Below are 20,487 nucleotides of genomic sequence, written 5' to 3'. Positions count from 1 at the left end.
GGCTGGTGCGGTCAGTGCCAAGCATTTATGACAGGTCATATCCTCAGTGCCAAGATAAACTTATGTTAACCCTTCAAGAGTTAACATATGATATGTATTTTATCATGTGTTGTAAAATACATACCCGTTTTGTGACATTTTGCAGACTATCCTTATAAAATTAATAATAAATCTGAATAGTAACGTAAGTATAAAGTGTTGCACACCACTTTCTTGGTTTGCAAAGAACTGTGTAACTACTAAATTAGAAAAAACAGTATTTCTTAGTTTAGAAATTAAAAAAGTCAAACAAAAATTAAAACAACATTTGCAATAAAGTATGCATATGTATTTAAAATATTACACAGATTCAAAATTCAGAATAGCCAAATTTTAGGAAATTTCGTCCTGAAGACAGAATTGTATAATAATGTTCTTATTGTATCAATGTTACTTTTTATATTATACTAAATATAGTAGCAATACAAAACTTACTAGCCTACTTGTATCAAATTTTGCCATGGACGCAGAAAGATATATTGTTGTGTTTATTTAGCAATTTATAATATATATTTATGTATTTAGAGGAAAGTCAAAATAGTAATTATCTCTTATGAAAAACAAACACTATTTACATGGAATAATATAATTTCTAACAATTACTAACTACGTAAAAACCAATAGAAACGTGCGAACAGCTAAACAGCGAAATTCACATGTTTGTAACTAAGCAACAATAAACAATTCAAACACACTTCTCTGGAAACAAAAGCTGATGAAAATGATGTAGACTAATGTTTGGTACAGAGTACTATTAAAAGACCACTAAACACAAAGAAAAATGCATAGGCTTTCGAACGGTATAGGTTAAAATGTGATTTGATCGGTATTAGCGTCGGCAAAATGAGTTTAAAGACACATATTTATCATCAAATTTTTAATGATGACGTTTAGTGAGTCGTCAAAAATATTGATGATGGATGCTTGGGCTTGGAGGGTCAAAAGAAACTTGTTTTATAAAAAGATTATATCATCACCATACTATACATTTTTTAAATTTTGTATTTTATATTGAGAGAAGACATATTTTTTTATAATAAATTAAAAATTGTATTTTCTAACCAAACTGTTTTTAACCCGTGAGAACCCGCGCTACAAGAAATTACGCAAGAACTCGCGTTGTTAGATCGAATCTAACACCCTCCAACCAACTAAGAACGGCTTTTTCATGGTCTTCATTCATTGCAATAATTGTAATGTCATAAAAGAGCAATCTACGAAATATAATTCAAAAGCAAACTGAAAAATCACTAAACTGATGGATTTAAACTGGCAGTTACGCGATCACTCGCATTGTTATAATGAAACTAATAACCCACGAGGAGCGTCCACCCCCCCACCATGACGCCCCACCCCAGCGACTTCTACTACCTAAACATGATGCAATACGCAGCAGACATACCCATAGAAGCATAAATTAAGGGTTCAGTGTTGTAAGATAACAAATAAAAAAAATGTTATATAACACAAAAAATATGTTAGATTCAATCTAATAGCGCAAGTGCTCCCGGGTTAACTAAACATCTTCACGAAAATCTTTTCATTATTGAGGTTCTAAATATTTTAGCTACATTATATTCATTAATGTAAATATTAATTATTCAAAGGGTAAAGTATTATAGAACTTTTTTGGTTTTCTTGGTTTTCAATAAATATTATTGGAATCTCCGCTGAACACTAATGCTGTTAATAAGTGCTACAAGACAAATATTTGTTTTAAAAAGTATGAAGAGCTTGTAGCATGTTCGCTACAAAACATTTACTTCAGCTTAAACCCTGGGTCAGTGTCAAACATTTATGACAGGTTATATCCCCTCAGTGCCAAGTACTTATTAAGAGGCCGGTGCGGTCAATGCCAAGCATTTATGACAGGTTATATCCCCTCAGTGCCAAGTACTTATTAAGAGGCCGGTGCGGTCAATGCCAAGCATTTATGACAGGTTATATCCCCTCAGTGCCAAGTACTTATTAAGAGGCCGGTGCGGTCAATGCCAAGCATTTATGACAGGTTATATCCCCTCAGTGCCAAATACTTATTAAGAGGCCGGTGCGGTCAATGCCAAGCATTTATGACAGGTTATATCCCCTCAGTGCCAAGTACTTATTAAGAGGCCGGTGCGGTCAATGCCAAGCATTTATGACAGGTTATATCTCTTGGTGCCAAGCAATCCTTCGATATTTGTGTAGTGTTCCTCCAAATAATTCACAACTTTATAGGTTCATAATAGATAACAGGCAACTTAATAGGTTCTTTTTTTTCTTAATGTGTTGGGGGACAGGGATAGCAGTAGCGACGGTCAAACATTGCCACGAAAAAGCCACTTTTTAAAGTAATTATAATGCTTTTTGACGAAAGTAATTCAATGGCAAATAAATCAATGTATCCATTAGTATGGAGTTCGGTACTTTTCGATCTTTGATACAAGAAGAATATTGTATTTTATTTTCATTCTTGTAATTTCTTTGCTGTTGTTTACGTATTGGTTTGTTTGTTTGTTTACGTTTGTTGTTATGGTATGTAATATTATATGAAGTTATTATTTAGTCAAGTGGTATAAACATGTTTTAAAAAGTATTTCTGTTTCACGGGAGTGATATAGTTTTTTGTTTCAAGTAACGAAGTTTCGTAATCTATGTAGGCCTAGGAGTGTCAAGTTTGTATTTTAGCAAGTTTTATTTATTTTATATGTTGAATTTTACCAACATTATATGCATTTGAAACGGATAGGAACTATTTAGATTGATTTAGTAATATAAGTTAGTTGTTAGAAAGTGAACCAGTAGACCATGACAGCGGTGGTAAATCTGGTTAGGCTTTGCTAACTCTTGATGTGATATAATTCTCTTTCATATAAGGAAAAATTATTATTGCTGTAATATAGTATGTTACCAGGGTAAAGTCAATTTTTATAAAAAATGCTCTGTTGCAGGTTTTATCAATATAAAAATAAAATTGTATGTAATAAGTCCATCAAACTATATATTTTCTGAAACTAGAGAAATGTAAAAATAATTTTATAATTTGGAATTTCGATTAAGCGCTTTTCTGTAGTTATGGTCCCACCCCTTAAAACAAAAAGGTTCAAATTAAAAAATAAACAAATAACTCTAAAAATTACTCATAAAAGTATGTATAGTAAAAAATACTGACTTTTATGAACAAAATTATATATGACAATGCATAATCAAATAACTTTTAGTATCTCTTAGGTTTTTTTTATAATATACGCTTGCAAAACCTGGAAAAGTGGCTGCCAATAGAGGTAATTTAGTTGCCAGACCTTGGGATAAAGTCACTCAACATTGCTGGTCTAAAAATCGTCACATAAAGTGAAATGAAGCCAACATAATACAATTTTTTTTTATTTCAGTTGGTTAAGATATTTTTTGAAAATATAATACATTTTTTTATGAACGTTGTAAAATACAGAGGATTACAACTTCTGACATTATAACATTATGGTTTATATCTTCTTAGCTTGTTTTCTATTGAAAAATGTTAGATTGTATTTTAACTGAGAAACAGCAAACATTTTCAAGCAAAGTAAATATATAAATCAACTTGAGTATCGAAAACAACTATTATTTGTGCCATATGCTAAAAACAGTTTTTACTCTAAAATTTTTATATAAGACCAATGTACAAATTTTCTTTAACGTTCAGCCAAACCCATGGAATGACATGCACCATCACCAAACTCAATTCTTCTACACAGGGCTTTCGTCGTGTAGAATTCACAGGAGAAAATAGGTTTAAAGTACCGGTACCAGGTGACAACAAGCCAATCGATTGGTTTAACCTACTTCTTGATGACATTTTTCTTGAAAACATTGTTCGAGAAACAAACATATATGCTTTTCAATTTTTTGAAAAGCCAACATTGACTGAAAATTCAAGAATAAAATAAGTGGCAAGATTTGACAGTACCAGAACTGAAAGTGTTCATAGGTATTATGCTTCACATGGGAACTATAAGAATCAATTGTTACCAGGACTATTGGAAAACTTCCAGATTATTTGATCTGAAACTTTTCAGAGAACAATGAGCAGAGACAGATTTCTCCTTATTCTGAGATGTCTACACTTTTCCAAGAACGTAGAAGGTGACGGTCCTGAATCAGAAGATAGGCTTAAAAAAGTGGAAATGCTAGTTACGTATTTCAACCAGAAAATGGATGACATATATTATCCATGTAAGGAACTTTCTCTTGATGAGGGATTGGTACTGTGAAGAGGACGTTTGGTGTTTAGGCAGTACATAAAGGGAAATACGGCATCAAATTGTACTCCCTCTCAGGGATTAGTTGTTCATTTCGCCGTATACTCTGGCAGCCAAGGGGATCTAGGAGGCAAAGGTCATGCTACCAAAGTTGTTATGCATCTTATGAGAGGAAAACTAAATGTAGGCCACGCCTTATACATAGACAATTTTTATAAAAGTTTTTCTCTTGCTTCCAAACTGCTGTCCAACAAAATATACTATACTGGCACTCTCAGACTAAATAGGAAGCACATTCCAGATGATGTCAAACAGGCAAAATTGAAAATGGAGAAACAATCACCCGATACGCTGAAGGCGTCATGGTGGCCAAATGGAAGGACAACCGAGTCGTATCATATATCTCTACAGAACATGACAACAACATGGTCCTCACAACGAATCGTCTTAATGTACAGAGAGAGTAGCCCTTGGCTATTGTACAGTATAATGCCAACATGAAAGGAGTAGATATGAGTGATCAGATGCTCTCCTACTACCCCAGTGATCACAAATCTATACGTTGGTACAACAAATTTTTATTCACCTACTCCAGATGATAATGGTGAATTCCCTAAAACTACACAACATTGCAAATAATGACCACACCATGAAACCATATGATTTCTGGCCACAGATCATCGAAGCACTGTTACCACTCAAACAGGGACTTCCTCTAATGCGGCCTCCACGCAACCTTCTACATGTGCTTTCAAAGACACTTGCTCTTGAAAACAAGGCCGACTTCTGAGCAAAAGATGTTGTCAGTGCTTGAAAGAAGGAAAGAGGAAGATGACTGTATACATGTGTGCACAATGTGATGGGGAACCACCATTGTGTGCTTTGGGTTGTTTCGACAAGGACCATGCAGAACTTCAAGAATAAGTGCAATGAAAAGGGAGGTCAGCAACATTTGTAAATATATAAATAGTACAAATTTTTTTATTTTTCTTCATACTACTGGTGTGTACAGTGGTATTACAGTGTGTGTACATTGAACATAAACTAAATTTGACTAATGCTCAACAATATCCCCAATATGATTGACGGAAGAGCATTTTGGGCTCGCTCAGGTGCTGGATGCAGGAATTCCTGCACATCATAATGAAGTCAATTATTACGACCTTGAACCTTTACAACAATACTGTGACATCATATTTCAACCAACAACAATTAAAGGTAAACATTTTGACACAAAAGTTACACTATTTTTATGAATTCCTTCTACAGGCGCTGAGCGCAGGAATTCCTGCTAGAAATTATGACATCATAAAATATATGATTTAATTGTTGAAAAATTGTTGTATCATTGTATTTTCCATTTTTAAGGTCAACACTTGAGATCAAAAAAAAATTCAGCTCCTTAAAGAGTTTTACAAAAATTCTGTAACAGCCAATCTGTTAAAGATGACTTTACTGTGTAATAAATAATTTGCTCTAGCTTTGACTTTTATTCATGACGTTACAGTTGTTTGAGTATGAACGTCTGGTATTGATGTTACTGCATATTGTGTCCAATATGGAACAAGAAGGGTTTGTGCAGAGGATAGGCATATACTTGCTGAACTCATTGGCCTGCCAAGTAGACAACTACCAGAAACAGCTGTTGGGAGACCTTTGTGCTATAGAGGTGAGTTTTCAATTTCACATTTTCAATTAATTATACAATCATGTTAAGTCTACTGTAATCTTTTTCAGAGTTAGTTCAAACTTTTTCATTTAAATATTAGTTCTTTTAGTAGAAAAGGTAAGCAGAATATAAAATAACAATAAACGTGAATAACTTATTTTATTTTTCTGTAGTGTGATGTTAGCATACAAAATAAAATTTTAAAGTACTTAATTCAGAAGCAGTTTATCTTCCAATAAAAGATATCAGCCAGGCTTCCCAAATTAAGTATTAAAGTATTTTATAAATTAAAATTCTTATTTATTATAAGAAAAAATTAAACTAAATTAACAATTTCACTATTTTCCAGTCACCAAAGTGAGTTTTTTAAAGTTAAAAATAAATCTCACCATACAATAATTTTATTTAGATTTTTCAATAAAACTGCTTAGAAGCAAACAGCTTTGGACATGAGATTTTCTTTTTTAAGTTGTAGATTTATATATTGTACTTTTGTCATAAATTTACATAGATTTTCTGTTGTCTCTTAATGAACCTGCAATTCATATCTACTGATATATTTATATCTGTACTATACGTATATATATCGTTATTATATATCGTACAAATTATAAAAAAGTACCTTATGTAGGAGTTAATTTTTAGTATTTCTAAATATCCTTATCCTGCCAAACAAAAATGCTGACAATTTTCATAAACACGGTATATGGTAAAATATTAAAACTTCATTTTCATCTACTCAAAATTGATGGTATGTTGAGACCAAATGACATTTGACTCTTCAACACGTATTGATGAGCCACCTCACATTGGCAGAGTGATGTTGATTAAAGTTTTTATCTCAATGATAGGCAGACTGATAATTTATTTCAAGGAAAACCATTCATCAGATTTATTATATTAATTAAAATGCAAAGAAACTGGTTAGGGCAATGTTTATTTCTTTTCCTGTTGCAGCTTGGTGATTTTTGATCTCAATGTAATAGGGTTCTTTGTTTGAAGGTTATTTATTTTTTAGGGTTACTGCTGAGGCATGTCTAATCTCTGAGCATGATTTAAATTTGTATTTAACTATTTCAGACTGTCAATTAATTTTGTTTGTAAATTGGATTTGTTTTTATAAATGCTACTAGTGTATGTGTTACAAGGAATTTTTGCAACGAGGTTTTCCACAATGTTCATAAACATGATATTTATTTTTATATGGTTCTTTGTGAATGGTAACATGGTATTAATACCATATTTTGTAAGATGGGTGGTTTTTTTTAATAATATATAAATATTAACAAATATTTATATGTAACGCGACCGATTTGGGGATCTTGTTGGTATCCGCTGCCACCACCGGATGATTCCGGAAAAAGAAATAAATTTTGTACAACAACGTTTGAATTTTAAAACAATGTTTATTAATGATTAATTTATAAAAATATACAATTTTGACTGGTTAAAAAGGGGGAGAGCACTTCTGAATGAAATAAGATATTGAATTACATTATTGAAAGAATTTAGAAAATTTTATAATAGAGCTGCAGAGAATCACATGTTAACGAGTCTGAGGCCTGATCTAGACTGCCTTCCAGCACACGCAGGTGCTGAGTCTGCGTTGTGAGCAGTCTTATTGCTGTCCTACTCACTTACTTTCAACACTGCTGTACACTTAACAATTATTATGTCTCCAGTTAAATATTAAGACGTTTTACCAATTGGATGAAATTTTTATATAACCAAATAAAGCATAATTTCTTGAATTATAGTTCATATTATGTTCGGGTCGTTACATATATGTAATTGATAGAATTTATTCAATATACAACAATATGTCACACAGCTGCCATATTTATATTTTGTATTGCATAATGCATTTTGTGAACACTAATAGTATAATTCGTGTTACCAGCAAGTAAAATTAACTTATTCAGACCACTGCTATTTAAAAAAAAAATGTATTTAAAAATAAAGGTATATAAACGAGCAGTGCAGGTGATTAATTTGTTAAGGTATGAAAATGAAAATAATAAAACTGTGGATTTTGTGCTGTTACAGAAAATGTTGAAGCTTATAGCAGATCGTATTAATCGCAGAGTGTGTGATGATGTGCTAGAGGTAGCTTGGTCAACAATGTGGAACGTCACCGATGAAACGCCCATCAACTGTGAAAGGTTCTTGGACGGTTCTGGCATGACACTCTTTTTAGATTGCCTTAAAGTAAGTAAACACAGCAGCCTTTAGATTGGGTCCATGTATTTAGTAAATGTTCAAGTTGGTAAAGGATCGTATCAATCGCAGAGTGTGTGATGATGTGCTAGAGGTAGCTTGGTCAACAATGTGGAATGTCACCGATGAAACGCCCATCAACTGTGAAAGGTTCTTGGACGGTTCTGGCATGACACTCTTTTTAGATTGCCTTAAAGTAAGTAAACACAGCAGCCTTTTAGATTGGGTCCATGTATTTAGTAAATGTTCAAGTTGGTAAAGGATCGTATCAATCACAGAGTGTGTGATGATGTGCTAGAGGTAGCTTGGTCAACAATGTGGAACGTCACCGATGAAACGCCCATCAACTGTGAAAGGTTCTTGGACGGTTCTGGCATGACACTCTTTTTAGATTGCCTTAAAGTAAGTATACACAGCAACCTTTAGATTGGGTCCATGTATTTAGTAAAATTTTCAAGTTGGTAAAGGATCGTATCAATCACAGAGTGCTAGACAACAATGTGGAATGTCATCGATGAAATGCCCATCAACTGAGAAAGATTCTTGAATGGTTATGGTGTGTTATTTTTTTAGATATTGACATGCTGTTGTTTAAAAATTTTTTAGGATTCCTGAGGATTTCCTGAGCTGACTACCCTCTCATTTATACAAAATTAATGTCTTTGAAATCAGAAGTCTCCTAGGTCTATACATCAATGTACTTGGTCATTTTTAATGTTTTTTTTCAGTACTCACTTTACAAATATGTACATACGATCTTTCAATCAAACAAATTATTTTCTGGTTGTTACCTAAATAATACTTAGTTTAAATATTATTTTTATTTCTTCCTCTTTTCAAAGTATGGGATCATATCTGTTTTTAAAATAATTCTTGAAGTGAATAGTATTTAATTTTAGATATGACAAGTAATTCTCATCATAATGCAACATATCTATGGTGAGTAAAACCATATGAATATTTTTTATTCAGTATTTCGAAGAAAGGTCTATCTAAAGCTGTTCTTATAAAAATGATACTGATATTAAACATAACATATGTTTCTATTAACATCACCTTTTTGTGATGTTTGCAGATAGATAACTTGCCTAATGTTGCTATATAAAGAGCACTGTTTATAATTTTGAACAGAGGGTTGAACTTAAAATTTTAGTTCATTTATCCATCTGATTTCCCTTCTACTTATAAAGCATCTTAAACTTTAAATAAAATTAATGCAAGTTGTATATCAACTATACCAGGCAACATTGCTTGCAGTCTATAAATTACTTTTCAAAATTTAAAGCATTGACATGTATTACTGAGATAGTTATAAGTAATCTAATAGTTTTACTCTCCCACAAATTCTTATTTGTAACTTATCTCAACTGAAGACATGTATTCTACTACATCTTTCTGTCTTGAATTAAAGGATATTTTTGATGTCTGAATGTAAAATTAAGTATGTTTACAGTTATTTCCAGACAAAGAGGAATTGATGCGAAACATGATGGGTCTTCTGGGAAATGTGGCAGAAGTGAAATATCTGAGGCACCGCCTCATGGACCCGAAGTACATTGAGATGTTCAGGAAACTGGTTGACTCTTGCAGTGATGGTATTGAGGTTAGTACACAGTTCTGTTTCAATAGATTGATTTCAATTGCTTTTCTGGATCCTTATTGGGTCTGAAAATCATCGATCTTGCATTTAAATACTATAGGAATGTTAGACTCAAAGGTATAGTATGCAGCAGACTTATTAGTAAATTCCCACAGGAAATTGAACTATTGTGGTTGCCCTTGTAATAATACCCAAGCCTCCTTATCACTATCATGGGCTGTCTTTGGGCCGTAGTTGGATGATTACATCTTATATTGGAGATTGTTGGTAACCATATTTTGTATATCCATTGTCAACAATATAAAAGGGAACAGAGTAAAATAGTCCTTGGTCATTTTAACCCATTCACCTACACTCCAGGAAAGTCATGCGACTCGGCCCTGCATCAATTGGTATGCAGGATTGAGAAGACGCTGGCGGCAAAAGAGGTAGCTATAGGAGTCTTTTTAGACATTGAAGGTGCCTTTGATAATACAGCCTCAGGCGATTATCAATGCGGTCTCGGGACGTGGCGTTGATGGTCAGGTGTGTGACTGGATAGGGGCCTTGCTCACGGACAGGGTTGTTGTTTCAAACCTCATGGGAGCAAGTGTTAGTGCGAAGGCTACGAGGGGCTGTCCGCAGGGCGGCGTCCTCTCTCCTCTTCTGTGGAACCTGGTTGTGGATGACCTGCTAAATTCTTTGAATAGCAGCGGTGTCTTGTCTTTGCACAAGGGTACGCAGATGATATTGTGATTCTTGTGAGTGGCAAGTTCAACACAACAATCACGGAAACTGACCAATGCTGCTCTGAACATGGTGGGAAACTGGTGTGATAAGGTTGGCCTCACCGTCAACCCCACCAAGGCTGCCGTGGTTGCCTTTACCAGGAGGCGACAGATGGAGGGCATTGGTCCTTTTCTATTTAAAGGGCTCACCCATTGAGCTGAAGCCTGAGGTCAAGTACCTGGGCGTGATCCTAGATAGGGTTCTAAACTGGGGACCTCATCTAGAAAGGGTCATTGCCAGGGGTAAGTGGTCTCTAATGCAATGCAGACGTGTGATAGGTGAGCCCTGGGGACTGAAAGCCGAGGCTCTTGTACTGGCTTTATGTTTCCGTGGTCAGACCTGCACTAATGTACGGAGCTGTCGTATGGTGGCCAAAACGGAAGCCAAGACGGTGGTTAGCACGTCTGGCAGGTATCCAAAGGATGGCCTGCCTCGCTATCACAGGGGGCCTTTCCTAGTGCGCCAGGCGCGGCTCTGGACTGTTGTCTTAATCTCGCCCCCCTGGACATTGTCATTCGAGCTATGGCCAGGAAGAGTGCCTACTGTCTTCAGCAGACGGGATTCTGGTCGGGCTGCAGCCGTGGGCACTGCAGAATTGGCACTCTGATTACAGGAGGATGTTTTGCATATGATCTCTGATCAGATGCCACAAAAGTTTTCCTTTGAGAAACCCTTTAGGATTATTTTGCCCTCAAGGGATGATTGGTCAGAGGGGAAGCAACCTCTTCCACCAGCGGAGCTCGAATGGTACACAGACGGCTCTAAAACAAAAAGCGGCACAGGCGCTGGAATTCTGGGAGTGAGACCATGTAGGGAGCTGGTGGTTTCCTATGGGTCCGTATCCGACAGTCTTTCAAGCGGAGGGTCGCAGCCATTATGGAATGTGCTCGTGAGAATCTTCGTCTGCGATATAGGGGCAAGACGATTAACGTTTTCACGGACAGTCAGGCAGCGCTGATGGCGCTGGATTCTTGCGCAATCAAATCCAAAACTGGTTTGGGATTTGCTATCAGGACCGTTTCCTCCCTTGCCAGAATCAACAATGTAAAACCGTTTGTTGGGTTCCTGGTCATGAGGGGATTCCTGGGAACGAAAGAGCTGATGCCCCTGGCCAACCAGGGCTCAGCAACCATTCTGCGGTGTTCCAAGGTGTGAATCCTCTAGGGTTGTCTCGAAATGGATTCGCGCGGAGCATAGGAGAAGGTGGAGGTTGCATCCGGGTTTTGAGAGTGAGTAGAATGGTATTACAGTCACCTTCCTCCAAGGTGGCCTCGGACCCTTCTCTCATTAAACAGATCAATGTCTTCCAAGGTCATTGGTCTCATTACGGGGCATGGTCACCTGAAGAAGCATCTACACAGAGTTGGTATCCTTCAGTGAGGATCCACTCTGTGGAAAGGTGTAATGAGCAGGAGGAGACTGCTGAGCACCTGCTCTTTGATTGCCCAGCAATAGCAAGAGAGCGGTATGCCATCTTTGGTTAGCTTGAACAGGGGTGGCGAGTTTTCCCAGGAGGACTTGATAGGTTGTTTTCGGCGGTTTGTTGAACTGCTGAAGTTGTAGACTGGTAGTCCTCATGGTGTTTCCGGGGTGCGCAAAAGGCCCTTGAGGCTTAAGTGCATGGCAGTAGGCCGCCCCAGAGAAGAAAAAAAAAAAAAAAAAACCCATTCACCTACTTCGACGGAGCCATTCCGCCGCTTCTGCCGCGGGCCTTGCCATACTTCGACGGAGCGCTTCCGCGGCAGTAATAGTTCACTTTAAACTCGACAGATAGCTGCACTAATCAAACTATGTTTCGTTTCCATGGTTACTTGTTTGTTTAGAACAATATTTTTTTCATTAGTTGGCTAAACTGACGTAAGCAAAGAATAACAGATGGATTTACTCCATATGATACCTGTTGTTGTTCGTGTCCGTAAACATGGCTGGTAATAGGTTACGCGACAGTGAAATAGATCGTTTTATGAACGATTCTAATAATTGTAGTGAAGAATTCAGTTCCGGTAGTGATCAATCAGATGTGGAATGGGATCGTGTGACAGGGGAACAGTTTGAAAACTCCGATATTTTCTATTCAGAAGAGGAATTACCAACTCCTGACATCGGACCGGCAACTGACTTCGTAGGCCTTGTCAATGCAGATCAATTCTTATAAATATAAATATGGTAGGGTATATAGTATAAAAACGATATAATTGTGTGTAAATATACTATGAAATGATATATGAAATATACTATACAAAACTCTTTTGGTGTGTGACTTCTAAGGACAAATAAGGTAGGCTACACAATAATAATTCCATTTCAGGTTTTCATTTTGGGAACAAAATATTGGTGGTGGGCAACATAAAATTTAATTTATAAATAAATTTATGTTATTACCGGTATGTTATAGGTTATATCTCGTTTTTTTTTTTTTTTTTAGTGAGTTTTAAATGGTAGGTAAGCTCAAGAAAAACACTGCTACAAAATATTTTTTTGCAAAACAATGATTTACTAGAAAGTTACAGCTAAATATCTGCACACCTAAATAATAGGCAAAAATAATGGAATTCCTTGGCCCAACTGTGTGCTAAAATATTAGTAAGTGAATGGGTTAAAAGAAGTAGGATTTGGTAACAATTGGAATATTAATGTAGATTATTTTAGAAATACAGAATTCCACCAAAATAAACAAAAATTTCTACTTTTATAAATAATTTATATTTTTGTTATAATTTGATTAAAAAGATATATAAAAAGTTGTTTGTAACAAAAAGTTCAGGAATGTATACATTCCAAAACGTGTTTTACTTTTTCTTTGTGTCCATAAGTAACGGAATTGTGAATTATTAAGGTAGATTTTGTACAAAATCAGCATTATTACAATAGTACAATAATCGCAATAAGATACAAAAATTGTATATACTTCCACTAGATAGAAGGTCAAGAAACAAAGAAAACAAGGAAAACATTTCTGTCAATATCTAAAAGTATACTAAATTAGTATCAGAAACTTTAAAAAACTGTAAAAATTTAATTAAAAACCAATTATATAAAAACTTATAGTTCCTAATCCTACCATTCCAAAATATTACTGTCTCCCAAAAATACACAAACCTGGGAATGGAATGATGTGACCAATAGTCTAAACAATAATAGCCAATAGTCAAGATGTATAAACTCCCCAACATATTTTCTGTCTCTGTGGTGGTCGATAAATCTCAAACTTTAAAAGGTTTTCCTTCATTTTCCATCAAGAACAGATACGATTTTATAAAATCAATTAAAGACGTTGTTCTAGATCAAGATAAATATCTTGTTTCGTTTGACGTAACATCACTTTATCCTAATGTTCCAATTAAGGATACAATGAAAATCATTACAGATTGGTTAACTTCTAAAGGTTTGTTTGATGAATACTCCCTAATGCTAAATTTATGTATGAATCAGAGCACATTCCAATTTGCAGAATCTTACTACGCCCAAATTGATGGAACGGTTATGGGAAATCCTCCTCCTTCATGTTTTATTGCCAATATTTTTATGAGCCATTTTGAAACTACAGCCAAATCTTAAATGACATATTTCCCCCAGAAAATGGATACGATACGTTGACAATGTCTTTACAATATTTGATAAAAATGAAGACATACAAGATTTTATCACAACTCTAAATTTGTTTTACCCTACTATTAAATTTACATATGAAATTGAACAAATCAATAGTATCCCATTTTTAGACGTATCGGTGATTAGAAATGAAATAAAATTTGAATTCAATATCTACAGAAAGCCAACTCATACAGATAGATTTATCATCAATGAATCTAATCATCCACCTCACAAAAAAGGAAACAAAAAAGAGCAACATTTAATTCAATGATTTACAGACTTTTAAATACACTACTTTCAACAGAAAACTACAATACAGAACTAAATTACATAAAAAATATTGCTATGTTCAGTGGTTAGGCTACACTACGCAACTTGATAATATATTAAAAAGCATTGAAAAAAAGAACTAGTAAAGACAACTTTAAAGCCACCTTAAGACACAAAACAAGAATTTCTTTGTACAACATTCAGCACTTTTTCAAACCAAATGTGCAAAACTTTTGAAAAACTTACAAATAAAACTGTCACTCACAGAACAAGCAACAAACTATCCCAAATTTTAGGAAACCCAAAGACAACATCTCAAATGATAATAAATCAGGAATTTATGAAATTGGACGTGATGACTGTGACAAAATTTATATTGGACAAACAAAAAGAACAATAAAAACACGATTTAAAGAGCATTTATCACACACAAAATATGGAAGAGTTGAAAAATCTGCTGTAGCCAAGCACTGCATCGAATCAGGACACAGACCATCAATAAAAAATCTAAAATTAATAAAAGAAGTAACAAAACCAATGAACTTAATGCTTGGAAAATACCACACATAAACATAAATAAATAAAAACTCATAAACAATGCAGAAGGCCATATTGAAAATTCCAGTCTTCTTTCTTCTCAATTTATTAAAAAATTATACTGTAGTCATATCTAATTTTCATACTGGCTGAAATATTTCCAAAATTTTTGTATTTGCATATTTACACCATATGGTATTGTAATAAAAATAATGTAAATATTTATTTGTGGAGTCGCTTGATGATGAAACCTTTGGTTTCGAAAGGCCTCGCCCAAAAAATAAATAATTTGGAAAAGTATTGTTTTATTTACATTTTGTATTATTTCTATCAATAGGTCAAATAGTCAGAAGTTTTATAACTCACAATTATTGGCAGTATAAAACAGACAGCATTGATAAAGAAAATTGTGGCAGTGGAATTTATCACCAGGCACCCTGTTGAGACCCAAAGAGGTTCATGACTGGGAAAGGAGGAGTTGGAACAAAAGGTTTTTGTTGACCTCAATAATTGTATCCAAAACTTACACAAACTCAATCTCATAACATATCCTTCTGAATCTAGAGTTTTTAATCAATCTTTATTGAAATTTACGTAGATAGTGAGTCTGCTGTCATATTGACAGACTCCGTATTTGAGGGAATATAGTCATCCTAATTCCTTGGTATACACCTAGGTCGAAAGTTGAGATGGAGTGATCATGTTTAGTCAGTTTGCACAAAATTAGCGTTGGGCATTTATGTTTTGAGGTCTCTAGCAAAATATTGCCTGCCAGGTACTGATGATGGCATACTATAGACTAATTTACCTATACCTCTCCTATACAATGGTATTATGGAGAGCTTTCAAGGTTTAAAAAAACAGTTTGAATAATAGCAAACATGAATTTTAGAGAGTCTTGCCGGCCAGCTTTCAAAAAATGCAACTGTTCACTCTGCCAAGTCGCTACATTTTGGAAACAATATTATTCTTTGTTTCCTTGTTCTTCTTCTGTGCCCTGACAAGGGGCCGAGACATTCGCTGGTATTAAACAAGAGGCAGAGATAACTAATGAACTGGGGGACACCTGCCCTTGCAGACTGATGTCCACTTTATAAACAAATTTGCTAGATTCTATAAAAAAATACCAAGGTGTAAAAATTTGTCTGAAACGTTTCTTTACGTCAAAGGCATTTTATAATGTCTACACATATTTGGCTGATAATTAGAAGACCGCCCTTTTTGAAAACAGGCACTGGTGTTGGTAGTGGAAAAATTGGTGAATGTGAACAGGTTGTAAGAATGAAAAATTGTATGTTTGATAAAAAAAGCAGTAATAAAAAATTTGAATTTGATTTGGAAAGAGTATTAAATAATAATTGGTTAACCTACTTGAAGCAGATATTTTCAACAGTCTACAATTTCAATCTGACCCTCCTCTGGTTTTTGATGTTGGTGATGTAAATTGGCTGGCTATTTATATCAATTTCATCAGTTTTCTAAATCTAAATGAACTAAATATTCAGAAGTTGTTGATATAATTAATCTTAAAGAGTTCATTTCCAACAACTATAAATGTCTACATTTTGAAAAATTCAGTATAATTATTACAATGTGACATATTTAAAAAAATAACACAAGTCATGAAATTTATTTCCAGCATTTTAGAAAAATTAAATAATTTATGAAATCATTTAAAAACAAATAATGCATATAACTCTTTAACAGTTGTTTTGCATAGATCAATAAAGGAATTAAATGTGGATTATAAACATACTATTAAGAGGATGTAAAAATAGGCATAGAATAAAAATTGAATTGACATATTTTTAGATTCAGGTAAAAAAAGCAAGCTCATGAATGACATAATTAATAAGCCATTTTAATTGATAAAGCATTTATTATTAGTATTTAGTTAGTAATATTTTAATATTACTCTGTTTTGTGTCATACTATATAAATCTTGATGTGGGATTTCAGTGAAGTAGTTGGTACATCTATACTATTGACAATGATATTTAGACTCTCCAGTTCAAAATCTTCTATCCAATTACTCTTAAATAGCTATTCTCTACTGACACAATTAAGTGGGGTGTGTTTCAAGGCAGTTCACCTGCTTCTTGATCTTCTTGGAGCAGAACGCTACTGTAGCAGTGCAATATCACCAGAGTTGCAAAAAGTGAAAATTGGAATACAAATCTCCTTTGTCTATCCTTTCTTCCTTTTCCATTTCCCACTTTACTTTATTTTCCCTTTCTTACTATTAACAATTTATTTAAATGTTGACAATAGAAACACTCCTCAATGAATGTGTTCAGGTTAGCTACAATGCAGCCGGAGTTCTGTCCCACTTGGCGTCAGACGGGCCACAGGCCTGGAGAATCGAATGTGGAGATCGTCAGGACGTGCTGGATGCTATGGTGAGGGCCATCGACAACTGGAACTTGAACACCGAGCGCAACATCAACTACCGAAGCTTTGAGCCGATCTTGCAGTTGGCCAGAGTGCGCCACACTCCCGAGTGTCAGCACTGGGCAGTCTGGGCACTAGCCAACCTGACCCGAGTCTATCGTGAGTAAATTGTGGTGGTTACATTTATTACATTAAATTATTATTTTTGTACACGACTTATTTAATTTTTAAAGATGTGATATAAAACAATTAATTTTTAAACCAAAACAATTTGGCTGCAGTATAATAAGCATCCACCACAACAATCAAACCAACTATCGATTATAAATACCTAAACTATTGAATATATAAAAACATTTGACCTATAGATATTCATAATTAATAATTCCTAACTGTTATTTTACAGAAAAACTATGGATATAGAAACGAAGGCTATGAATATTTAAAATTTAACTATAACTACAATTTTGTGGAAATAAAAAACATCGGGCACGACTTGCCATCATTTAGATTCCTATCTTGCTAATACATGTGGTGCTCGTTGGCTGGTAACAACGCTTTCGTCACACTTATCACCGACTTTGACGAGTTTTGGAACACTCAAATATAAATGTGTATTTATAATGTTGTAATAAAATACTTAATAAAGGTATAGTTTTTGTGTTCATAATCAAACTTTACTTATACACCTACTTTTTCAATCATTAAACGGGTGGCCTCCGTTTAATCAGAAAGTACCCAAAATTAATGTTTAAAGTAAATTTGAGGGTTTAACCTGTTGACGAGTGCCGCAAAACATACACAAATGAGTGCGCACGGCATTTGCCGTTTGGTCCCATATGAGGGAGCACAGCATTTTCCGTTGCAGACTAATGACTGTCAGTTCGTTCTCACTGACTTACTGTGACGTCTAGCGGAGATTTTTGGAACTTTTCAGTTGTTCCTAATAGTGTCGCTGTACAGTGTTGCTAGTCCTGTATCGTGGTGGCACCTGGTGATGACTTTTAAAACTATTTTACGGAGGCGGGACACAAGACCCACTACGCCTCCAAGGTCACCATTTTATAAAGCCACTCCCCCAGAATGACACAAAGAAGCATAAACTACTCAGGCAGTGCTATGTGTGCAAACACACCACTGGAACTGGACAAAGAAGAAAAGAAACCATGAATTTTCAACATGTGAGGTCGCCCTTTGTATATATCCTTGTTTTAAGCAGTATCACACACTAGCAAAGTTTTAAAACGAGATTATTGCTTTTAACAATCTACAATGTATTTTTATATACATTTAAACTACAATAAACAAGTTTATTAACATTTAAAAGTTTTTTTATTTTACTCCCTAAAAGTCTGTCACTGGTCAATGAAGCACTCAGTATGGAACGTCATAGCGGCACGGCAAATGCCGTGTGCACTCGTAAACAGGTTAAGCGTGACCACGAGGCGGGAGACATTATCAGAAACTGACTCAACTAGAACTAACTAAAAATAAATTGATCACTTCATAGTTTTATCCCACATAGAATATTGGCACAACTAGGGAATCATATAATAACATGACATGTACTAGGAACAGGTATGCAACTTCTTGTACATTTAGCAATTAGCAGCAGATCCAGGCTAATGTTGTAGTATGCTGTCTTATCACTAGCTAAACACAATATCATCCACCTGTGGTTCAGAAATGGTAAAGACAAGTACAAGATTTTTATAAAAAATTCTTTTATATCTCACATTCAGAGGTACTTATTCTCACTTTTATTGCGCTTAGACTTGGGACGAAATATTTTCTTAGGATTTTTTGGTAAAGCACTCGTTGTTATGGATTTTAATTACTAAAGGTCACCAGAAAGTCTCTATTCTCTTCAGATTGATCGGGTAGACTCTCTGGAATACACACAAGACAAAAGTTAAATAGACTGGATATGAGCGGAGGTGTGGGAGAGGACTAGACTGTGTTGGGAGGGACAGAGGTGCTGGGAACTTATATTACAATAATATGATGCTAGACATTGAGATCAACCATCACATCAACAATGGGATGTCTTCATCTAGAATCCAGTATCCCTGTGAGTACGTAGGCATCAGGTATCTCCATAAGGTGTAGAGGTAGCACAGTCCGGAGCATGTTTTATTGGCATTGTTCTCTTTGTACTGTAGCTTGTCACACAAACTTGTGGTGGTGGACTTGCTTAATGAGTTTGAATGGTTACATCCTTTCTTTACTTTAGCCACATCACCTAAAACAAATTAAAACCATTGTAACAAGTTCTTAAAATAAAAGTCTTATTTTACCAGGCGAAGTTAGGGTTAAGAAGCCCTCTCTAACACAACCTGGGGACCAACACCTTAAAGGGCCACCCACCATTGGCCGGGCAGGTGGGCTGCTTGCAAGGGCAGGATCGCTCAACGGTCACCCATCCAAGCAGCAGCCACGCTCGACGTTGCTTGATCCAGTTATCTTGTGATAACCGTTGTGCCCGCTACTCTGCACCATTGGCAAATAGTATACTTTCATGTTCAGAAAGAATTTGTAGGTGATTGCAAACCTAATATTGCAAAAATATTATTACACTTTTTTATTTTTAGCTTATATATTAATGATTTCATCGATCCAAGGAATCAGGGTTTCTGGTTAGGGGTGGATAAAAAACTAAACATTTGTAGGCATAAGAGGGTTGTCAACATCCATGTGAAAGTTTGAGCAGAAACAGTAGGTCTACCAACTGTATTTGAAGGTAATTTTAGGAGTTTTTTTGTACATTGTTCTGTCTTTTGTTGTTGTTATTTTTTCCCACAATTTTTTCCTCCATGGTGAAGTTTATTCATCATTTCTACCTCCATGGTAAAAATGCTACATTGTTTTTTCTTTTTTATTTTGATCCTGTTTGCTATTGCGCAACTGTTTTGGGCATCTCAGTGTTGCTTTTCCTGGTTGGTTAGGTTTGGTTGCAGTCATCTACAGAAACACTCATTGTTTTTTCTCCTGTGATGGTGGTATTTTTGCATATTTGATGCATTATAAAAATTTGTGTTGTGAGTGCATTTCACATTATTCTACTATTATTGTATCAAAATGGGCAGAAAAGATGTGTTGTTTTCTTTTACTTCATAATGAGGATTTAAATTCTCTGTACACTTGCCTTGTTGGTTGTTGCTCTGCTACTTAATATATACAAT

At 34.9% G+C, this 20,487-nt stretch overlaps 1 protein-coding gene across 1 annotated transcript in view; it reads left to right on the top strand.

Moving 5' to 3' along the window:
* Positions 1 to 20,487, top strand: part of LOC124356881 (protein zer-1 homolog) — a 43,392-nt gene that overhangs the window by 22,137 nt on the left and 768 nt on the right. Inside the window, exons 6-9 of the mRNA XM_046808157.1 lie at positions 5,767 to 5,928; positions 7,975 to 8,136; positions 9,599 to 9,748; positions 17,212 to 17,464. Coding sequence (XP_046664113.1) covers positions 5,767 to 5,928; positions 7,975 to 8,136; positions 9,599 to 9,748; positions 17,212 to 17,464 — 727 coding nt within the window. The remainder of the gene's footprint in view (positions 1 to 5,766; positions 5,929 to 7,974; positions 8,137 to 9,598; positions 9,749 to 17,211; positions 17,465 to 20,487) is intronic.

This window comes from Homalodisca vitripennis, chromosome 1 (assembly GCF_021130785.1).
Source record: "Homalodisca vitripennis isolate AUS2020 chromosome 1, UT_GWSS_2.1, whole genome shotgun sequence".
Taxonomy (NCBI): domain Eukaryota; kingdom Metazoa; phylum Arthropoda; class Insecta; order Hemiptera; family Cicadellidae; genus Homalodisca; species Homalodisca vitripennis.
Note: the sequence above shows the minus strand (reverse complement) of the source record. Positions and strands in the feature narration are given on the sequence as shown.